Source organism: Cygnus atratus, chromosome 6, assembly GCF_013377495.2.
Source record: "Cygnus atratus isolate AKBS03 ecotype Queensland, Australia chromosome 6, CAtr_DNAZoo_HiC_assembly, whole genome shotgun sequence".
NCBI lineage: Eukaryota > Metazoa > Chordata > Aves > Anseriformes > Anatidae > Cygnus > Cygnus atratus.
In genome coordinates, this window is record NC_066367.1 from 28,568,817 (window position 1) to 28,592,006 (window position 23,190).

The window sequence follows — 23,190 nt, forward strand, 5'->3', positions numbered from 1 at the left end:
GTTGTCATATTTCTTCTCATTGTGGAATGAACTGTGTAGTTCCAGTGAATTCAAGCAAATCAAGCCACTGATTTTGAAAGAAAGCTAGCAAGAGTTTGATCTGCATTTCTGCAGTATGTATACCCCATCTTGCTTTTGACAGTGTCAGCTCATCAGTTTGTTTCATCTGTAATCCGTTCTGACCCTAGCCATTACAACATGTGAACATCTTGTGATACATAGACTTTTGCCTATAAAGTAACTGAATTTGTGATGCCTGGCTGCAATATGCTGCTTGTATTTTATTACTGACAATGCATTTAACTGGTGCCTTTCTTCTAGGTGTGATTGCTGCAGTGGTATTTGTCCTCATTTGCCTACTGGTTGTGATGGTCCGGTACATGTACAGGCATAAGGGCACCTACCACACCAATGAGGCAAAAGGAACTGAGTTTGCTGAAAGTGCTGATGCTGCTTTGAAAAATGACCCTGCTCTCCAGGAAGCTGTGGATGAGAGTAAAAAGGAATATTTCATCTGAGAGGCAAGGATTTCCATGGAGACTTCCCGAAGGGAATCAATCAGAAATACTACATCAACAAAAGTGCTAAGAGATGGATAATATGAGGATACAGGCAAGCATCCTAATTGAAAAGTATCTCTTTATTTTGTCACTGGGTTGTTTCTTTTTCTCTGCCTGTGAAGAGCTAAATGCCAGATACTTGCCTGTTGATTTTATTAGCAACACAGCTGGTCACAGTTGAAATCAATATCAGATAAGAAGAAACAAAATCTCAGTATGAGTGATACACCAAAACCAGATAACGATAGCAAATGTCAAGCCTTGACATTTGGTGAAAATAGCAGATGCCAATGGAAAACATCCTCTTGGAGTTAATGATGCATCCTATGCTGATATTATACAGAACTACCTGAAATTGAATTTTAAATGGTCACAGAAAAAACCATTAAACTAGATAAAGCTGAGGTAGCTGGAACAAATAAGCTTTGTTGCCCAGATATCTCCCCCCTCCTCTTAAAAGTGCAGTTTTATTGGCACAGGGGAGTTTGTTTGTTGGGAATTTAGATTGGGACTTTTCTTTTTTGAATTTTTAGAATTTTAAAAACATAAAAGTCAAAGAGACTTCAAAGAAACAAAACTGTTGAAAACCATGGAAAATGTAAGAATGAAGGATTTATTTCTAACTTGCTCTGCATGGCAGCTTGAGAACTGCAAAATGTTGGAATTTACACTGTAGAATATAAGTCAGTAGACTTGCAAATATAATTCCAATTAGTTGGTAGGTTCCCTGCATGCATGCATAGATAGATGGGTATTAAAAGGTAAAGCATCTTGGTTTGAGCAGGCCTTTTGAAACAGTGGAGCTCAGCTAGATTTTTTTCAAGTAAGATATTTTTGCCCAAGTATTTATTTATTTATTTTGCATTGGAAAAGTCTCTCAGACACCCACTTGCAAGATTTTGGATTTCTGCAAGAAGAAGAATTCAGTTCTGGTGCATATACTGATAAATCTTTTGTAAATGCAACCATGAGACTGTCACTAAAAAGAAGCTTGTTCATCTGAATGCCACTGGCTTGTATTGATGTCTCCATCTATATCGACTCGGTATATCCTTTGCATTGTCCTAGATAAGAGAGTTACATTGACCATCAATGCTTTAATATAAATAAATAAATAGGTTAGTCACAGTGGTTCACATGAAAAAATCTTATTCCTTGCCTAAAAATCAATGGTGATGAGTTTCTTTAACCCAGTAAGCTAGCTTCCTAATTGAAGTCCACAATTAGCTCCGGAAATAGGATAATTGTTTTCTGCACCTGCTCATCCCCAGCTGCAATGGTGCCCTGGACTACTGAAAATAGAGTTGAAGAAATACAAGATAACAAATAAGGCACTGATGAGCTCTGCTCAACTCAATATGTTTTTTCCTGTGTTTCGATCTATATATATATATATATATATATATATATATATATATATAAAATCGTGTGTGTGTGTGTATATATATATATACACTATATATATATATATACTATATATATGTGTGTGTATATATATATATATACACACACACACACACACACACATAAAGTCTTCTACTACTGCTTTCAAGACACACTCATGGTCACTTCTTGGCATCAAAGCTTGAAAGCTCCTGGACTCCAGCATACATTACCAATGTTGGCCACAAAAACGTTATAGTGAAAAGACATCAGCACAAGAAAAGACTGTGATGACCCAAGTGGAGAACTGGGATATTTTCATCCTTTCAATCACAAATGCAGTCTTTTCTCAGTACCTGAAGTAGATGGACTTTGAATTATTCTTAAAATACCAATACCTTAGATCTTGAATCTTGAATCTCCATGTGTTTGCATTTTAACCAAAGAATATCAAAATCCTGCCAAATTTACTAAATGCTTAAGATATTTTTTCATAACATATTGTTGCATAGCCACATTCTATTCTGTGGCTAGTGCAGTACAACATGCATGCAATCCAGCACTAGCAGAGCTCAAATATGACTGTTTTCTTCTAGGATACGTTACTATTTTAATCTTTTTACGGCTTTTGAAAAAGGAATCTGTTTTTATTTTTCTGGGACAAGTGTTGGAGAAATTAACTTATCTTAGCTGTAAGACTGAGTTTGTAAAACTGAAGATTCCTGACCCTCCAGCTCAATAAGAATGTAAGTATTGCCTCTGAGGAGAGGGTAAATAGGGTGACTTGAGCTCTGCTGCATCTCTCACACAAGCCATGGGAACACCAAAAATCTTTCTTCAAGTGCTATCAGGACCTATAAAAGACTACCAACCTTTCATCACCTTCTGTATGCTTTTGTCTACCCAGAACTGCCTGAGGTAGGTTTGGCTGTTGAAGAAAATTGACTTTAGAGCAAGGTGTGAGGGTCATGAGGAATAAATTCCAGCTTCCCTCCCCAATCATGAAATTCTGTTTTGTGTTTTTCTTTTTTTTGTTTGTTTGTTTGTTTGCAACTTGATCCTGCTGCTTCTAATTAGACAACTGTGACATACCTGTTTCAACATGGGAAAACCTGAATTAGTGTCTCTTTTGGTGGAAGGTTGAGTATTTTAATTATGAAGTGGATTGAGCCAGACTGTTAACTGCACACATTTGAACTACAGGAGTTTTCTGGTGATACAACATGAATTGAGCAGAGCTCAGCCAATTCTTACCAGTTCAGTCAACGCCAGACTTTTCTGTCATTGCTTTCCCTAACTGAATGCAACCACTGGTCTTTGACTATATCCCTTCTTAGTAGCTTAATTAAATCTCTTTATCCTACCTTCCCTATTCATCCATGCTAACAAACTGTACAGGAACAGCTTCCGTATCAGTAATGAACCACTTTGAATGTTTGCAGAGCAGTGACTCTGGCAAGAGCTACAGTTTCAGCTAGTTTATTTTTTTATAGTGTCCTTTTGGGTTCCAGGACTTTGTGTATTTAGAAATGACTCAAGCATGCTGAACAGAGAGAAGATATGTTTTTCTGGCAATTTTCTGTTTATTTGTATGTGTGTTTTTTTTTCAGGACAAACTTTTCTTTGTAATGAAGACAGCCCATGACATCTGAATGACTGGCAGAACTCTAATGGCTTCATCCTGCTATTTTTTTACACATACAATAACTCTACTGTCTTGAGTCATTCAATTTAGTTGTAAAAAGAGTGCATTACTAACTTCCTATTGCTTTCAGAACTAATAATTAGCAAAACATCCTTCTGCAAGCAACATGCTGTGCTAAAGCAAATACTATGTACAGCATCAAGATGTCTCGGTTGGCAGCCGTATCTTTTCGTAAGCCTTTATCAATTGATTTTAACAATTTGCTTCCTGAATAGGAGAAGTAAGGAAACAGGCTCCTCTTTTGCTGAGGGTCCAGTTGTCCTGCGACTCTCTGGTGCCACATTTCCCCAACCATGCCTCCAACTCCCACATGCAGTCACCCAGGCTCCCAGCAAGATCCCCCTTGATTTCCCCATGGCATCCCTACGACTGGCCATTTACTTGCTTATTCATTTATTTTTATCACTGAGGATGCTATGTCTGCCTCTGATGGCTAAGAGCCAATTTTCACAAAAGTTTTAACTTTAGACTTCCCACCCAGTGTCAAGTTTGATCAAACCTGCCCCACCTGGTCTGAGATTGATTTACAAAGTTTACATTTGACACATTTTTCACAGAAAAGGGGTCTAAAACTAGTACTGCAAACTCTGGTTAGTTAGTTAAATTGAATGCTCTAAACCTTCAGCGTTCACTAAACAAGAGATCAGGATGATGATTCCTGAAGCAGGAATTTTGTCCTGATTCCTTAATTCTTTGTGAAAACTTCTGGAATCCCACCGAGCACTGAAAGCTACAGCCCATGTTTAGAAACACAAATCATTTTTCAATAATGTCCAAGAAAACCATGCATGAAAAAGAACAGTATTTTTTGGAAGAGACAGAATAAATATGATCTTACAGGAATACACATTTTCTAAAGATATATGGAAATGACAAAAGTTAAACGTAATATTTCTGGTGACATTGGTGAGTTTTAAGAGTGGATCCATGGAGTTTCCAAATTCTCTCACTGAAAAAAATAAATAAAATATTGCTGGCAAAGAGAAATGAATCTCTTTTTAAACTGTCTCTTGTCAACGTTACGTAAACGTTAAAAAAAAAAAAAATGAACTTGGCTTCCCATATTCTATATTCTCCTGTCCTGCCTTAACATCTGGAACTGAATTTCTTGTAATTTTGTATAATACTTGAATCCTCCCCTGCACAAAAACAACTGCTTATTAGTGTCAGCACCTGTAGCTCAGCAGAGTAAGTCTATCCAAAAGCAGTTAGTCCCAACCAGGTATCTGGCTACCATTTATTGGACCTGGTACACATTTTTTTCTTAGGCATGGCCACTGTCATTCCAGGTTTCCCTGGGGCCAAAGTGCCATTGCACATTAATGCAGTCTTGCAGAGGATTTAAACATTTTTCTTCTTTTTAGAACAAAAGGACCAAATCACTTTGTGAGTCTATTAAAAATAATACCATAGGATTTCCCCAGAAACATCAACATGGATTTTTCTTTTAAATCAAATCTAGAAATCATTGGAAGAACACCACAACGGGAAAATAAAAACGACTGTTCTCATTCAGCAGGGAATGCAGAAAAAATGCTGTAACATTTATAGCAGAAGGATAAGTAGGATAGCATTGTAAGCCACAGCCTACGAGAATTCCTTACAGAGTACAGGAAATGCTAATACAAGATATAAATTAGTAAGAAGATACAGAGTGGGAGAAGATAACTAGATGCCACTAAAGATGGAGAGCAGTTTTGTTTTTTTATCAAACAAAATAGATAGTGCTCTTTGAAAAAATCAAAGTGCGTTTGTTGAAGGTAAATGCTGACAACAAATTTCTTTGAATTATATGAGGTGTTTGAATTCCTTGCATGTGCCAGTCCAATCAAAAAATGTTAGAAAATAAACACCAAAAGAGCACCCTTATTAAATATATTAAGAGCTGTTTATTGCATTTTCTAAAATCTCTCAGTTCTTCACATAAGAAGGCTTTGTGTGCTTTGAAAATGCAGAAGCTTCACAGCAGCAGTTCATAAAAGACAGAACACTAAAGAACCCCTGAACCAGCAAGGAACACATATTTAAGGTCTGGAAATTCAGGTAGTTAATAAAGGAAACTAATGATATCAAAGGAAAATTTAAATGGTGAGTAAAAATTCCAACCGTATTACAAAGAAATTAAATGTTTATGGTAGTAGAGGTCTTTCTCTAGTTCAAGATATTGTCAGTGACTGGAAATATGTAATCATTATTCTATGCGATGGTTCCCTGTATGGTTGGGATAAAATTCCACTGAATTCAACAGAACAAGAATTTCACTGACTATATTTATTCTTCTTGCAAGAAAACTGTATTCCCACCCATGTCAGAAAGAAACACTCTAAGTTAAGGTAGAAATCTTTAAAAGAGCTGATCTTTCAGTATAATCTCATTTTTTTACATCATTTTTCTGTTGTTTCAATCTGTACATATGGTTGAAAGAATCTTGTATATTGTATTAAAGTCTATTTGAATTGCAGCATTGCTATGACAAGAAGAGCAGATACAGTATTCAAAGCTTACTGCTGATTGTATGTTAAAGCTGACTATAATGTTTGTATTTTTCAAAGCTATTAATATGCGGCTGGTGTAAATTACTTTGAACCGAAAAAAAAAAGGCAAAAATATAAATAAATAAATAACTTTATAATTAAAGTTGTAATTTTCAGCATTTAAAAGACTGTTCTCATACTTCTGTTTGCTTTTAAAATATCATGAACTTTTAGAATCACCAATTATATTGTTTACCTAAGAACGTAGATCAAAAAGAATAAGGAGGCCAGAATTTTTCTTAATAGCGCATGCAAACTCTAAAAGATATACTGCTAGTGTTTGCATTAAAAAAAGCAACAGAAGCTTTTGATAGATACAGGAAAGAGTCAAACTTCAAATAAGGAATCAAACAATTACTTTCTCTGAAGGAATACTGCCCCATGGATGTCAATGTGGATCTGTATGCTGGTTTGTTATCTAAGGCATGGTGTTTGTAAAAATTCTAGGCAGGCTCATAAACATTTAATTAATATTTACTGATGGATGGCCTGCCTTCCTCCCAGCTGCTACTACCAAGTGCAAACACTTTTGTTTCGTTCTTCATGCTTTCCATACAACTTCTGTTTTAACTTAGTATGTCCCCAGTTAAAGAACTATGGCTACACCTAGTGTAATATTTATTTATTGTTATTTTGCTTTTGCCACCTTTTTTTGCAAAGATCATTGCTGATGGTAGGAAAAATAAAATATATATATATTAATAAAAAAAAACAGTGGCTCTTAAGCAATATGCTATTGGGTCAAATGATGCCTCAAAATGGTTACATCTTGCAGGGTACCAGAAAGATAGTGGATCATATAAGTTTTAATATCTATAAACAAAGAAGATGAGGTAAGAACAGCTCTTCTTTTGGACCTTTCATGTGCCACAGGACTTTGATGTGTAAGACTGCTAGGAGGCCAGCAGTAGCTGAAAGGTTCATTAGCAGTGTTCTTGCTGGGATGACAAGCAGGGGGTAGGAGTACTGAAGAACACCCACTGGATCCTCCATGATTAGCCAGCGCATATGATATTTTGACCTTGACTTCTTGACACATCTAACAGTGAGATTCAATGTTATTGGAGGTGCTTCAGCAACCCAAATCTGTGATGGCTTGTACTGTTAACAGCAGCAGCACATGGTATGTTTTCCCATGGAGACTGGCCATTGGCTGTTTGCCAAGAAATAATGAAAGTGTGTTGGGACAAAATTCTCCCTTTATGGTTGATCAGTATTTCACAAGCTTACCGCAGAAACAAAGAGCTGAGTAAAGAAAAAAATAACAAAAAAGGAAACCATGTGAAAATAAGTGTTCAGCAGTACATGCCATCACATAGTGGCATTCAACACACATGTATGATTTCCTTCAAATCTCTTCAATCATCTATGCTGAACCTAGAGTTGGTACTGAATGTTCTGACTACAACAAGAAAGAAAAGGGTCCAGACCTTGCTGTAATCAACCTGTTTCCAGCAAAGATTTTAATTAACATTTCTATTTCAGCTTGAAAAAAAAAAAAAAAAAAAAAAAAAAAAGCATTTAACACCCAACTTTCTGCAGCTAGTCTTGCTAAGGCTGCACAAAGAGAGGTTTTGTAATTTTTGATGTTTGGCTAATGACCAGGAAGACTTGAGTGGTGACTCAGTCTACAGTATCTTGGAAAAAAAGTATCTAATCTCCCAGGAGGATTGCTAGCAGATTTACTTGAAAGCTCTTCTCTCTGTGACATATGGATATGCTGGTAAAATGCAACTCAACACCACATTCTCAGTTACTGAGAACAATCATCTTTATCCATTCTAACACCTAACGGAGTGATCAATAGTATTTTAATAAAGCCTGCTGTAAATCATATTTAATTCAAATAAGATTTTATATTGTATTTCAATTAAATTACACTTTCTGCCATTCTTTAGTGTCAATTTCTGCTTTCCCTTCCATTCATAAAACTTGTTTCATGAAAGTATGTGTGACTCTCAAGGCTCCCCATACCTTTTCTAATATTGCTGTAATGCTATGCATAAATAGAACCTTGTGCTCAAAACTTCTATAGCACTGAAATATCTCCATTCCCTTCTGTTCAAAAGCAGCACAGCTTAGCTGCCAGAACAGAAGTGGAAGAATCAGAGAGATTATTACATCTCTCAGCTTTCTGGTGAAGGGATAAAGACCATCATTCCATGAAGGGAGCTCAGGACTCTCTCAGTCTTTCTTTTTGCATGACATGAGTGATGCTCCTGACACCAGGACGTAAGAAAGCAGAATGAAAAATGAAAGGTATGGCACAGAATCAGGAACAAGATGATTCCCCTGAACAGCAAGGTGCTGAACACATGCCAAAAGTTAAGCCACAAGAATCAGTCATAGAGACTTCTGCCCAGCTCCCAAAGAATTATTTTTCTTAGTCTTCTCATTCAATATCTCTCCTCCCTTCTTCCCCCCAAAACCCATCTGGCAGCTGTGTTTGAGTTTAACCAGATCTCTCATCTCTGCAGCTCTACTGACTGCAATGAAAAATGAATTATAGGCCCAAGTAGCAGAGCAAATAGTTCAGGATCAGATTACTTTAAACCTTATCTGACCTACTGTTCTGTGTATTCACTGTCCCACTCAGAGGTATAAGTTACACGGGTTTTTAAAACCTGTCCCAATTTTTTCATTTTGCCCATCCCTCCAGTCTAGTTTTTGTCCTCTCATGCTGTAGGATCAGAAGGTTTCTGATTACATTCTGGCTGATCTGTTCAGACATCTAGTTCTGAGGAGAGTGAGGGGATTATTGATGCTTTATTTGTCTCTCAAAATCAAAAACTATAACTTAATAAAACAGTTTTGTCAAACCCACACAAATACTGGTGTTTCACTAAAGAAGGTAATGACATAGTCCTGAAACGAAGGTCACAGTCCCGAAATAAGTCAGCATCCCTACCCAAAGCAGGGGGACACCAAAGGTGTAAAAGAAAACTTTACTAGAATATTGTTCAGGCATGGACCAAACAATAAGTTTTCTATAAAACAATTTCTTGGCCAAAGTAGAATTACTTTTGGAAAAAAAAAAAAATCACTCTTAACTCCTCATAATCGTCTCCTCTCTGTAATCAAGAGTACATAAACATTCAGTCTGAGGAAAAAGTAGTTTTAACTAAACAAGTGGATATGAGGTCATTATTCCCTAGGACAACTTATCTTCCAACAGTTCTACTCTCTATGGTAAAACTTTCGCAAAGACAAACTAATATTTTTGTTTCATTTTCGCTCTGCTGTATCATTTGTGGAAAGTGTTTGTGTCATTTTATCTAATAATCATTCTTCTTGTGCAGTGTCTTCTCAGGTCTTGCCCTCTCGCTTTACATGTAGTGGGTTAAGGCAGAGCTGAGAAATATACATAATCATTCATTTCCCTTCCTTTCCTAGCTATGAGTACAGGCAGGAGTTCACATCTTCCAGGGCTCTGTTTCATTTTATTGGTATTATTATGGAAAGTTAAACTTCTGAGAAAATGCCATACAGTTTCTTAAAATTATGTATTTAATATATATATATATCTGTAGTCACTACTGAGAGTAGCTGCAAGAGCATATCTTTTTTATCTGGTAACTATCTGGAGACATTTTCCAGTATTGGCTTTTCTACACGGTTGCTGTGAGTACAAGTTTAAGACTGTATTTCTTAAGTCCTTCTAAGCTTTCAAGCAATATTCTTCCAGAAAGCTTGAGAAAATTACAGCATCATCTTTCAGAGCAAGGCTGCATAAGGATGGATTAGGATCATGGCACATTCTGTTGCTACTAGTAGCTTTCTGGGATTTTCATTTCATTTGAGTTGGCAGTCAAAGCTGACTTCAGATTTCCTTTCGGATTTCCCCTCTAAGGTCTGTTCTGTAGAATCATAGAGTCACAGAATGCTTTGGGTTGAAAGTGACCTTAAAGATCATCTAGTTCCACCCACCCTGCCATGGGCAGGGAGACCTTCCACTAGACCAGGCTGCTCAAAGCCCCATTTAACTTGAATAAGAAGTAGACCAGAAAACTCTTTAGATTGTGCAAATAAGCCAAAAGCTTCACCTATCTCAGGTATAGCTCAATTATTCCTAACAATAACATTTAGTGATTTAATGTCTTCCACAAAGGTGAAGACCTTCTACAGTTATACATGCTGGTACCTTAAAAGCCACTGGTCATAAAGAGAACTGAATTTGACTGAGTTTGACCACTTGACTGAGAACTGACTTTGACCACTAGGGCTAAAAGCAGAAACTTCTTCAGGTTTAGCTAAGCAATTAAAAGCTTCTAGCTGAGACTGGTGCCCCTCAGATCCCTAGTGTGTCAGAAACACTTAATACATGGAAAGTGTATTGGTGCATGCATTGGGATAGCATATAAAAAATGCAAGTGTCTTACTGCAAGCCTCTATTTACCACAGCACGATATGTATTCAGCAAGCATGCCTTTTCAATAACCTATACCAAATATAAATTTTAGTACTCTCTGCCCCAACAAGAAGTTGGCATGATTGTCATCATTGGCATGATGACATTTTCTCCCATTGCAGCTAGCAAATAATTTCTGATGAGGCTTCCTTCAACTGTACAGTATCTTATAGACAATGCAGAAGCACCACAAGCCTTCTGTGAGTTAAAGAGCAGAAAAACAATTACTTCCCCAGAAGAGCAGTAACATTTGCACTTATAAGTCATTTGCTTAGCAAAGTCCCTTAAAGTAGAAATTATACATTTCCTAAGAAGTATAAGGAAAATAAAGAATATTTAAAATATTCCAGAGAATGTTCAATTTGCAGCATATTAACAATGAAATAGTTAAATATTGGATTATTTTTCTATGGTTTTCTGGAAAAAAAAAAAAAAAAAGTAGCCAGTGCACCTATTAAAATTATTTCCTACCTGAAAAATACACTATTAGTTAAAAGCAAGTTACATGCACTGTCAGTACTGCAAAGCTCAGGAAGTGAAACTCCATGCCAAGATGAAAAACTTTCTAAAGGCATTGGCTTGTAAACACCTAAAGCCACAAAATCTACTGACTTTAAAGCCAGATGGTTGTGATTTCTCATGCCCACCTAATTAAGGACACTGGAATGGGGGACAAAAACATCCAGCCATCCAAAGAAGTCTATGACATGAGTTATACATGGCCAGATTAGCATTTCCAGACAAAAAGGAAAAAGTCTATGAGGTGCTGGGAAAGCAGGAGTGAGGGACTCCATTTGTCTTATGAGCAAGGCATTGGGTGTTTCCAGATTTGTAATGAGACTTCAGTGCACTTTTTCTTTCCTTTTCCTTTTAATGCTGTATATATTATAAGCAATATGTCTTAAATAAAACAATCCCTCCAGACATATCCGTCTGCTCCAGATGGGTACATGCAGCTGTTGGTGCACAGAGTATTACACACCCACTCATATGTCATATCAGTGTAAGTTTATGTAGAAGGAGACTATCTGCTCCTTTGAGGGGACCTGGTCAAGCACCTTTTCCAATGCAGCAAGGGATAATAAGAAAGGGAGACAGTAATAGGAATTACTTTTGTACTAATTGATAAGAAAATAAATGGAATGTGGAACTGTTGATTCCCAGAAAGGTTGTCTGTGTGAGGATTTCTGGACTGAGATGATAAGAAGTAAAGAAGGTGGAACAATAAGCAAAATGCTGAGACACAGACCTGACAAAGCAAAAATGGAGACAATAACAAGAAGCAAACCTCCCACTCACACTGGTTAATGGGCTATCAAACTACAGGAGCTGCTTCCACGATGATCAATCTGGATTTCACTTCTGATAAGATTGTGGACCAAGGGGCCCCAGAATGAGAGGGTACAGAAAGCTGAAGAGCTCTGCAAACCCATGGAGGCATGTACAGGGGAAGGGGGAACAAGAGGAATGGAGAAGGGATAGGTAGAAAAGTGTATAAAATGTCTAGATGCCTGTAAAACAGGGTGGGCCAGTATTTGTCTGGGTACACCTGATCACCACACTCTGTCCTGTCATCTCATATTTCCTCATTAAATCTTTTCTTAACTATCTATCTCTGCATTTTAGCGCTATCTTTCCTATGTGTATGCATGCTGAAAGGACTATGTGCCAGCTACTGGCAAGAGCTGTGCATGTGCATGAGTGGAATTCATGCCAGCTACTGGAGTCAGGCCGAGGATGTAGGCCTGCAGGCTGTGGTGCCAGCTACTGGAGCAAGTGAGGGTCTTAAGGTCAGCAGCTGGTCCATAACTCTCTGGATCTGAAAGAGTCCTACAAACTTTGTGTTCAGAAAACCAGCTACTGGGGACCTGCACTGAGTGAACGGGTGCCAAATAATGAAGTCAAGCCAGGGCTGTAGGCCCTGTGGACTGTGGTGCCAGTTACTGGAGCGGGTAAAGATCCTAGCATCAGAAGTTGGAGGGTCCTTTCCGGACTTAGGGAGGGGTCTACAGACTTTGAGCCCAGAGTGCTAGCTACTGGGGACCTGTGTGAGTGAACTGGGTCCCAGCTCCTTAAGTCAGGCCAGGGGTGTAGGGCCACAGACTGTGGTGCAAGCTACTGGAGCAAGTAGGGTCCTAACGCCAGCTACTGGAGCACGTGGTGGGGTCTTCTACTCCCCCCATGGGAAGGGGACTACTCCTCTCCTCGACATGAGTCAGGAGCAGCGTGTGTTCACAAGCCAGCTACTGGGAGGGGACTGGCATGAGTGATGCAGGTGTGGGCTCTGTGATGGCAGCTGGAGCAGAGCCATGGGGCCTGGTGTGGAGAGCAGAGCCTGTGTGTCTGGTGCTGGCTGCTGCAGGGGGGGAGTGGCTGTATTTTCCCCAGACTGCTGTGTGTGGGTCGTGTGTGTGTATTCGCAAGCAAAATTCAAGCTGGACCTGCTCGCAAGTAGCAGAATCTCGGGTCTGGACTGGGGCAGCAGGTATACAGGGGTGTCTATGTTGGTACTCTCAGTAGGATTTGCAAATGTGGTGTGCCTGAGGGATGAGTGTGTGTATTTGCAGCAAATTTCAAGCTGGACTAGTCAAAAAGTAGGCAACCCATGAATGAGGTAAAATCAGGTTAGGGGCCCAGGATCCAGGCAAGGCTGCTAGGTGTACAGACGGGCTGTGCTGGTGCTGAAAGGATCCGTGGATGTGTGTGTGTGTGCTTGTGAACCTAGAGAGTACTGTGAACCTTCACTAGTGAACTTTTTTCTCTATCAGCTGGGAAGGAGGAAGGAGACTCGGATGTCTGTGACCATGTTTTATGGGAGTCTGGTGTTTAAGTGCCGTTGAAGGCAGTCCTTGCCTTGGACGGCCTGTGTGACCATTCATGTCAGTGTCCTCTCTGTGTCTGCGTGTCTCTGGGATATGTGCTTATCTTTGCTATCAGTTGCATTTGCAAGGGGAAAGTAGCAGCTACATCCCCCAACCTGGGCAGAGACCCCAGATCTCCTGGCATGGGGCTGGGCCCCAGGAGCTGAACAGAAGGGGACCTGGGCCAGAGCAGCTGGAGGAGGCCACTGCACTCATCACCTTGCTTAATTGTCAGTAGCTGTTGTGGCTGCTAAACTAGCCTAATCCAAACACTATTTCTACAGGCAAAACCTGAAAAAAAAATCATAAAACAAAACAACAACAACAAAGACAAAAAAAAAAGGTGGCATGAATAAAAAGATCTCCATATCTTGGGAGAGAGCCAGTCTCTGCCTGTATGTTGCTGTCTGTATTTTCTAGGTTCTTACAGATGGTGAGGGAAACAGCAATACACCTCACATGTTTACTCTGAGCAACATGTCCTGGCTGCACAACACCTCACTAAAGCAAACTTACGAACCACAGAATTTCACATTATAGCTAGCAGGGCAAGACACCAGTACAAATCTATTTCTTAAGGTTTTTTGCTAAGCCCACATAGAGAGTGTTAAACTTTTCACCGATGTACCCATTATCCCCAGTGGGAACAAGATCAGGGAATGATTTGTATCCTGAGGTGCACGTCACGATTTTGGGTGTATCATTTGATAGGGACACAAGCAAATGTCTCATCTGGCTTCAGAGAAGAGGAGAAGTATCTAGACTTGCTCTGGCCACCCCAGACTTGCACAGCTTTCCGTGGCTGTGGCTTTTTTTTCAGACCAGCTGTTCTATCCCACAGTTACCACAAGCAGCTCTGCTGTTTCACATCTCTCAGAGCCATGTGCAACCTCAATAATCTCTGTATCATCTGCAGCAATCTTGCAAAAGCCATCCACTACAGACAAAATGCTTTCCAGAGGGTCTTATCACCTCTGGCTGAACCAGGGAAAATGGACTTTGCAATAACTTTGACAATGGCTGAAGGGCTACGGATGCTGAGTTTAACTTGCACCAGCAGCACAATCAGATGCTGAAGACCAGAACACCCTGTGTGCTAGAAATGCTGTTTTGGTGGGTGAAAACAAAAACACATGGACCTGTTCATGTTCTGTCATGGAAGGCAGATGAGCTCTCCCTTGGTACCCTGAGAACTGTCAACAGTGAGCCCATCTATCCTAGCACCTGTGCAATATAAATACATCTACATACCTGTGGTTCAAAAGCAGCCTGGCCACAAAGTCTAGCAGATTGGTCACAGACTGGCTGAATTAACCCAGTACCTATTTGAGGTTTTTCAAACCCACTTACAGCATAGTCTGAGAGAAATCTCTTCTGACAGCTGAGTCAGACAGGAGCAGGAATTCATGGTGGTCACTCACTATGAAGATCAAGCTGTGGATTTCACAAATATTTTATCACTGTATAGCACAAAAAACCTCTCCTTGAAATTCTCTGTACCTGTGAACTGATAGGCAAAGCCTGAGCAGGGTCTCCTTGCAAAAGGCTGTTTTCTTGTTGTTTGGACCCAGGGCTTCAGCTCAGCCCACAAGCAGCTGGTGTAAATTAACACAGATCTCTTGACTGCAGTCTCGCTACTTTGACTTAAAAGAAAACTGAGTAATGTAAATTTGCCAAGGATCTGATACACAAATGCATTGAAATTTGAGATCTGGATAAAGAATAGTTCTGAAAAAGCTTAAATCTGTGACTTAAGACTGGGTATGTTTTTGTTAAATTTCCAACAGCAATTTGTGTTGGAATAGGTAAATTGGAGAATTACAATGACCTCAAACACAACAAACATCATCTCTGAAAACAGAGGGATCTGATCCTTTCTAAATGATACTGGCAGAGTCTTAATTTTGCAGAACTGATGGCTTCCTGTTTTATCTCCTCAGCACAGTTAATCTGACAATGTGCTACTGTAATTATGAGCCAAGGCAAACTTGCATACATCCTAGGAAGAATATATTTTTTAACAGAAAAAATGAATAAATTTACTATTGTACATTAATGACTTCATTAAACAAATTTCTCAGGATTTTGGGAAGGGGGCTGAAATGATAGGCAAGAATTATCTTCTTCAAACATCTGGGAGCAAAGCACAGCTGGCTCTCTATTGGAGCTTGGCACTCAGTTTGCTATGAGACATACTTGAGTACATAAGAGAGGCTCTTATAAAACTGAATCATTTGGGCAATTAACACTCAAAGCAATTTTCACACAAGCCCTTGATATATGAAATTTGAGTTTTACATGTGACAGGCAAGCTTCTGTATGCAGGCAGCTCCAGCGTTGCTGTAGCACTTCAAGGTTTATGAAGGAGAAAATGCTTTCAAAGATGGAAGGTGCATTAAACAAGTGTTCTGCTCATTTGAAAGGGAAGATTTATTGACAATGTTTTACTGTTACGGGCCTGTCCAAAGTTAGTTAACTCACAGGAATATTCATATTGAGAGCACAAATTTGGAAGTTCTACAAGCATTATAACGTCTTAAAGGACTAAAGAAAGACCTTTTAACTAATTATCACCTTTTGCACAAGCTGGATAGTCTGTCTTAAAAAAGCACAGCTTTGTTTACATTTTCTGCAGCCAGCAGCAGTTTTATGTAATAACCAAGACCAGAACAGAAGAGAGAAAAAATATGGATATCATAAGTGTAATTACTTTTAATTCAAACTCCTGAAAAGTCATTGATTTTATATATATATAATATATTATACGTTATAAAATATATATATTATATACAATATATATGTTATATATATTATGGTATGTATATATATTTATATATATATATATCTAAAGCCAACAAAATTAAAGTTGCTTATTAATGTTAAAAGGCTACATAAAATATAGTTCACTGACTTAGAATTCCCAGAGATCTGGGAATAGACTGTTCGATCTACAATGTTTAGAATAGGTAATCTTGTTTATATAGCAGCCAGAAATTGTGGCAGGCAAGTAAAGGGAGTAAAATGTGGAGTTAGTCACAGACAAGAAGATTAGGAACAGCAAATAGAATTTGTTCTACCATCATCCATAACGCAAGCACTTTGCAGAGTAATGACATCACCCTTAAATCTAAAGCATAACATAAGAGGAAGAATGACTTTCTTCTCCCATCCATCAGTCTGTGAATTGCGAGTGAAGGTTCAATGTTCACAAAAGTAGTTTTATTTATATTTGAATATTAAGATTATTTTTCCCATTTTTAATTAAATGCAGGAATGAGTAAAATAGAAAACAGGAAGATACTCTAAATTTTGCTACTCCTTTGCTTCTGCAAGGGAGTGTCTTCATATGCTCTTTGAAAAGGAATATTGTGATTTAAAGCAATACAAGGAAGGTTATTTAGAAGACAAAGTTACATATAAGTAAGTATACACTGTCCACCTCTCTGCTTTTATACAATCGGTTGCTTTTGATAAAGCTACTCAATTTTCACGGAGCTAACTGAGAACAGAATCAGCCTGAAGACCCCTGGATTGATTAGAGTTTTTAAAGTCAGAGTTGAACCTATCTACAGAAGCAGCTTTCCTATCAGTAAATGCTTCATAGTAAGAAATAGAGATACAAAGTTAGATCCTTTAGACCTAATAGGAAATTGAACAGAGGTGCCTTGAAGAGGTAGACCTATGCATTTGAGGTATCTCAGAAAGCCTGTATTTACTGCCTAGTAAGGTCAATAACAAAGACTTTATTTATGCATTGCAACTATGCCTGACAATAGCACTTCACCATTAAGTGCCTCAAACTCATTTGATCCTGAACCCAAATTCTACCAAAGCTATTTTAGATTTCAGTGACCAGGAGCTTTTTATCAATGACTCTAAATTCCCACCATACCTTGCTTCTTGACACAGACACGCGGCTTCGGGACTGGTGCAACCAGCAGAATTTCGTGTTTTTCGATCACAGGAAGGTCTACGCAACACCGGGCCTGCTGGCACCAGACGGGAGGCACCTCTCTCAGAGAAGGGTGAGGATTTTTGCTCAGGAGTTGGCAGGGCTGATAGATAGGGCTTTAAACTAGAGTCGAAGGGGGAAGGGGATAAAACCAGGCATGCCGGTGATGAGCTGAGGGATGGTGCACTAGAATCAGAGGGACTGTGTGCTACTGAGGCCCTTCGGTCAGCTACACAAGGTACTGCGTGTAGGGAGGCGCATTTGAAGTGTTTCTACACAAATGCACTCAGTATGAGGAATAAAATGGATGAGCTAGAAGTCTTGGCCCAGTCCCGCAGCTACGACATCATCAGCATAAGCGAAACCTGGTGGGATGAGTCTTGTGGCTGGTGTGTTGCAATAGATGGTTACAGGCTCTTCAAGAGGGACAGGCAGGGTAGACGAGGTGGCAGGGTGGCAATGTATGTGAAGCATGGGCTGGACTGTGTGGAACTTCAAGTTGGCGATGGCAAAGTTGAGAGCCTCTGGGTAAGGATTAAGGGACAAACAAATAAAGGGGATGTCATTGTGGGAGTCTATTACAGACCACCTGGCCAGGACGACAATGCCGATGAATTAATCTTTGCAGAACTAAGAGATGCCTCAAGATCAACTCCCCGTCCTAATGGGGGATTTCAACTTGCCAGACGTCAAGTGGGATCACCACACGGCTGACACAAGCAAGTCCAGGAGGTTCATAAAGCACCTAGATGATAACTTCTTGGTGCAGGTGCTAAGAAAGCCAACTAGGAAAGGTGCCCTCCTAGATCTGTTGCTGGAGAACAGAGAGGGTCTTGTGGGAGACGTGGCAATTGGTGGCCATCTCGGTCATAGTGACCATGAAGTGGTTGAGTTTAGAATTTATGGTGACAGAAGGAAAACTGTCACCAAAACTTCAGCCCTGGATATGGGGAAAGCAGACTTCAGGCTGCTCAGGGAACTAGTCAGCAAGGTCCCCTGGGAAACTCCTTTTGAAGACATTGGAGTCCACCAGTGCTGGTCAATCTTTAAGCACTGCCTCCTAAAAGCACAAGATCAGGCGATTCCAAAATATCGGAAGTCAGGCAAGCGGGGCAGAAGGCCGGCCTGGCTGACCAGGGATCTTCTACTGGAGCTTAGGCGAAAAAAGAAAGTGTATGGCTGCTGGAAGGAGGGTCAGGCAACGAGGAAGGAATACAGGGATGCTCTTCGTGTTTGTAGGGAGAAAATTTGTGTGGCCAAAGCCCAACTAGAGTTGAAGCTGGCCATGTCTGTGGGAGACAATAAAAAAGGGTTTTTTAGATATGTGAACAGAAAAAGGAGAACCAAAGAAAACATAGGTCTGCTACTAGATGGGGAAGGTCTCCTCACAGACAATGACATAGGCAAAGCAGAGACATTTAACGCCTTCTTCGCCTCTGTCTTCAACACTGATGATGGGCTTCGGGACCCAGGGTACCCTGAGCTCGAGGGCCATGACGGTGGGAATGACAAACTCCCAACTGACCCTGAACGTGTGCAGGATTTGCTGCTCCACCTGGATCCATACAAGTCCATTGGTCCAGACGGAATTCATCCCAGGGTGCTTAAAGAGCTGGCTGACATCATCGCAGGACCTCTCTCAATTATTTTTCAACGATCTTGGGAATCTGGAGAGGTCCCATTGGACTGGAAGCTGGCAAATGTTGTGCCAATTTTCAAGAAGGGTAAGAAAGAAGACCCTAGCAATTATAGGCCTGTCAGTCTCATGTCAGTGGCTGGTAAAATTATGGAGAGGATGATCCTTGAAGTTATTGAAGCGCACCTGGGGGACAGTGCAGTCATTGGTCCCAGTCAACATGGGTTCATGAGGGGTAGGTCCTGCCTAACAAATTTGATTTCTTTTTATGATAAGATCACCCATCTAGTTGATCAAGGGAAACCAGCTGATGTGATCTTTTTGGACTTTAGCAAAGCTTTTGACACAGTTTCCCATAGTATCCTACTGGACAAAATGTCCAGCATACAGCTAAACAAAAACATCACACGATGGGTGAGCAATTGGCTGACGGGCAGGGCTCAAAGGGTTGTGGCAAATGGGGACACATCTGGCTGGCGGATGGTCACTAGTGGGGTCCCTCAAGGCTCCATTTTAGGGCCAGTCCTCTTCAATGTTTTTATAAATGATTTGGATGTAGGACTAGAAGGTGTTTTGAGCAAAGTTGCCGATGACACCAAACTTGGAGGAGTTGTGGACTCGGATGAGGGTGGAAGGGCCTTGCAGACAGATCTGGACAGATTGGAGAGCTGGGCGATCACCAACCGCATGAAGTTTAACAAAAGCAAGTGCCGGGTCCTGCACCTGGGACGGGGCAACCCTGGCTATACGTACAGACTGGGCAACGAGACGCTAGAGAGCAGCCCCGCAGAGAGGGATCTGGGGGTTGTGGTTGACAACAAGTTGAATATGAGCCAGCAGTGTGCCCTGGCAGCCAGGAGGGCCAACCGTAACCTGCGATGCATCAAGCATGGCATTGCTAGTCGGTCGAGGGAGGTGATTGTTCCGCTCTACTCTGCGCTGGTGCGGCCTCACCTCGAGTACTGTGTGCAGTTCTGGGCACCACAGTACAAAAAGGACATTAAACTGTTGAAGAGTGTCCAGAGGAGGGTGATGAAGATGGTGAAGGGCCTAGAGAGGAAGACATATGAGGAGCGGCTGAGGTCACTTGACCTGTTCAGCCTAGAGAAGAGGAGGCTGAGCAGGGACCTCATCACAGTCTACAACTTCCTCGCAAGGGGGAGTGGAGAGGCAGGTGACCTATCCTCCATTATCACCAGTGATAGGACCCGCAGGAATGGTGTTAAGCTGAGGCAGGGGAAATTTAGGCTAGACATCAGGAAGAGGTTCTTCACCGAGAGGGTGGTCGCACACTGGAACAGGCTCCCCAAGGAAGTAGTCACTGCACCAACCCTGTCTGAATTTAAGAAGAGATTGGACTGTGCACTTAGTCACATGGTCTAAACTTTTGGGCAGATCTGTGCGGTGCCAGGAGTTGGACTTGATGATCCTTATGGGTCCCTTCCAACTCAGGATATTCTATGATTCTATGACTCAATCTCTGCATCCCTGGGCTTCATTCCCAAAAATGTTGCTATTATCTGGGAAGCATAAGACCTACCAGTCACCTAGGGTTTTCAATCTAATGTAGCAACTCAGTGCAGTTAACTTTCTGTGCTGGCTTCCACTAAGAAGCTAATCCTCTCCTATTTGGTAAATAGACACAGTTGGGGAGAAGCTTTTATATTTTATTTTTTGAGTCAATCATCCAATTTGGCTAGAGGGGTGCAAAATAGTGTTTTTCTCTTGGGTTTCAGAATGCGTTTGTAGCCAAAGATGAAGTATGGAGAAAAGTTTGAAGGAGGAAAAACTGCAGTGAGAAAATGCAATGACCTTTAGTGAAGGGCTCCTAAAAATAGCTCTTCCCAGAGAACATGGTAATCTGAATTAAGGTATTAGGTCTGTACAATGCTATATGGCTACACTATGTAAGGTTAATTTTCTGGACTAGCAGGATACTTGGGGGAGGGGGAGGAGGGCACTTTCTCCCCGCCCCCCCCCCCATGTCCTGCACACCTCAGCTGGTGTGGTGAGGGCTTTTCAGTCCAATCTCAGTGTTGCACCATGCTCACTGAGACATGAGCTACACTCAGCACACACACACTCTGACCTGTTGTAGGGATGAGCACAGCACCTTGCTACCCCACTCTCCTGTTGCCACCCTGCTATCAACATCTTATCTGTGTCCAGCCCCTACTTTTGCTTATGGTTCATTTTTTCTAGAATATTCTCCAAACGTTTATGATTTAGGGATTCATATATCAGAGAGAGGTCACTGCAGCTCTCAGGTTATAAGGCTTTTTCTCCAATTAACATATATTCACATGATCCTTGTGTCTCAGACATGACAAAGGAAGGAGCTACCACAGCTTAATAGCGCATTTAATAAAGCAGTATTTCCTTTTCTTTGTTCTGAACATGTCCCTGATGGTTTATCAGCACGGCCTGCTAGCCTCTGCATTGGGATAGATGATGAACAGTTATTCCCGTTTACGTTCTCCGTGGGCCTAATGCCACTTGGACGTCCATTCCACCAAGTGGATATTTGAGAGAGCTACAGTGACACAACCTGTCATGTATAAGGGAAGCTAGCTAAATTAGCTAGAAAGTGACACTTTTTAGATATTTTTCTTATTGTTCTCAACTTCTCTTAAATGACTCTTTTAAAGTTTGACAGCTGTGCTCTGCATAATACAGTCAGCAAGACACTGACTTTGTGGCAGCAGCTTTATTCAAGAAGATAACTCTTTGCAATCTAGGACTTCTACGCCCAAGATGGCATTTTAATCTTCATGTTTTTTATAGACCACTAGGGGGTGTTCAGGACAGGCTTAATGCATAACCTTGATATTAAAAAAATAGGTATTTGGCTTCCACTTTGTGAAGAGCTATTCTCCTCTTCAGATAATGAATTGTTGTGTCAGAGCTCATTGGAATGAACTAGGATAATTTGCCAGGCAAAGTCCTGATGGATACCTAACAGACTTGAGCCCAAAGTTTGTCTTATCTCAAATGGACTTGCTTATGGAATCCAGATAAATTGGTGGCAGGAATCTCTGTTAACACAAAGCAGCTGCAAGCTGGAGACAGGACAAATTCTAGTCATGGAGGTGGCATATTTCACACGAGCCGACAGCACGGGAACATTGACAGAATGTTTCACCTACGTGTTACTCTACAGTTTCTTTTCAAAATCATAATGCTATTCTTTACCAAGGTTAAATAGGACTTTCCTCATCCTTTTGTGAAATATTAAATGGATCTGCATTTGAATCAGGACACTACAAGCCTGAGCTGTGGAGTTCCTAATCCACCTTCCTGTGGGGTATCCTATAGGTGAGATGGGTGTAAATATGGAATTGTTCTTCATCAGAGAGGGTAACAAGGTAAGTAAAGGTCAATGAGGGCAATTGCAGTTTTGGCTTTGAAAGTTTGGTATATCCAAACAAAGACCATCTTAGACAAAGGAAATTCAGTATTACTGATCTAAAGATTACAAGTGAGGAACTGAACCCTAGTAACCAGTGAGTAATATTTATAGTTCATAATAAAAGAACGACTCGACATACTTTGAAAGGGTGATATAATGGGTGAACAAACTCATTCTTTGGATGAGGCAAGCACTGCAGAGAAGGATAACAATGATTTTAGTTCCCTGCCTGGCAATACTCACCTGATGCTGGCACATTTCTTGCATGCTGGAATAGCATGTCCAGTTCTGGTGTTGACATTTTAAAGAGGATGTTGAAAAACTACAGGGTGTTCAGGGAGGAGACACAAACATAGCTCAAGGGATAGAGAAAAATATTTACAGGGAGAGAATTTGATCTTATCTCAAAAAAAGACTTGAGATAGCCATGATTAGTACATTAGTAACCTTCCTGGGGAGAAAATAGCATATACAAAATGGTCCTTTAATCTTGCAGAGAAAAATGTAACTGACAATTTATGGAAATTAAATTTGAGCAAATTCATATTAAACATTTTTTAATGAGTGTGATTAACCATTGAAATACACTGAAACAGAGCATAACAGGTTTTTCTTCTCTGTGTCTGTACTAATATTAAAAAAAGACAAGGCTCTCATTAGCAAAGCTACAATCTTTCTTTTCTACCGAGATATGGGTGAAAAAGATCACACTCACGCTTCTGTGGCTTCAGGTCAAGACAGG

At 40.3% G+C, this 23,190-nt stretch overlaps 1 protein-coding gene across 4 annotated transcripts in view; it reads left to right on the forward strand.

The window, feature by feature from the left end:
* GYPC (glycophorin C (Gerbich blood group)) overlaps nucleotides 1–23,190 on the forward strand; it is a 71,665-nt gene that overhangs the window by 28,877 nt on the left and 19,598 nt on the right. Inside the window, exons 3-4 of one of the 4 annotated variants that reach the window (XR_007708512.1) lie at nucleotides 322–612; nucleotides 3,554–6,308. Coding sequence is in view for 1 of the 4 variants with exons in the window: in XM_035571533.2 (XP_035427426.1) it covers nucleotides 322–518 (197 nt within the window). In the remaining 3 variants the exon portion in view is untranslated. The other 3 variants (XR_007708511.1, XR_007708513.1, XM_035571533.2) reach the window with 3 other exon arrangements.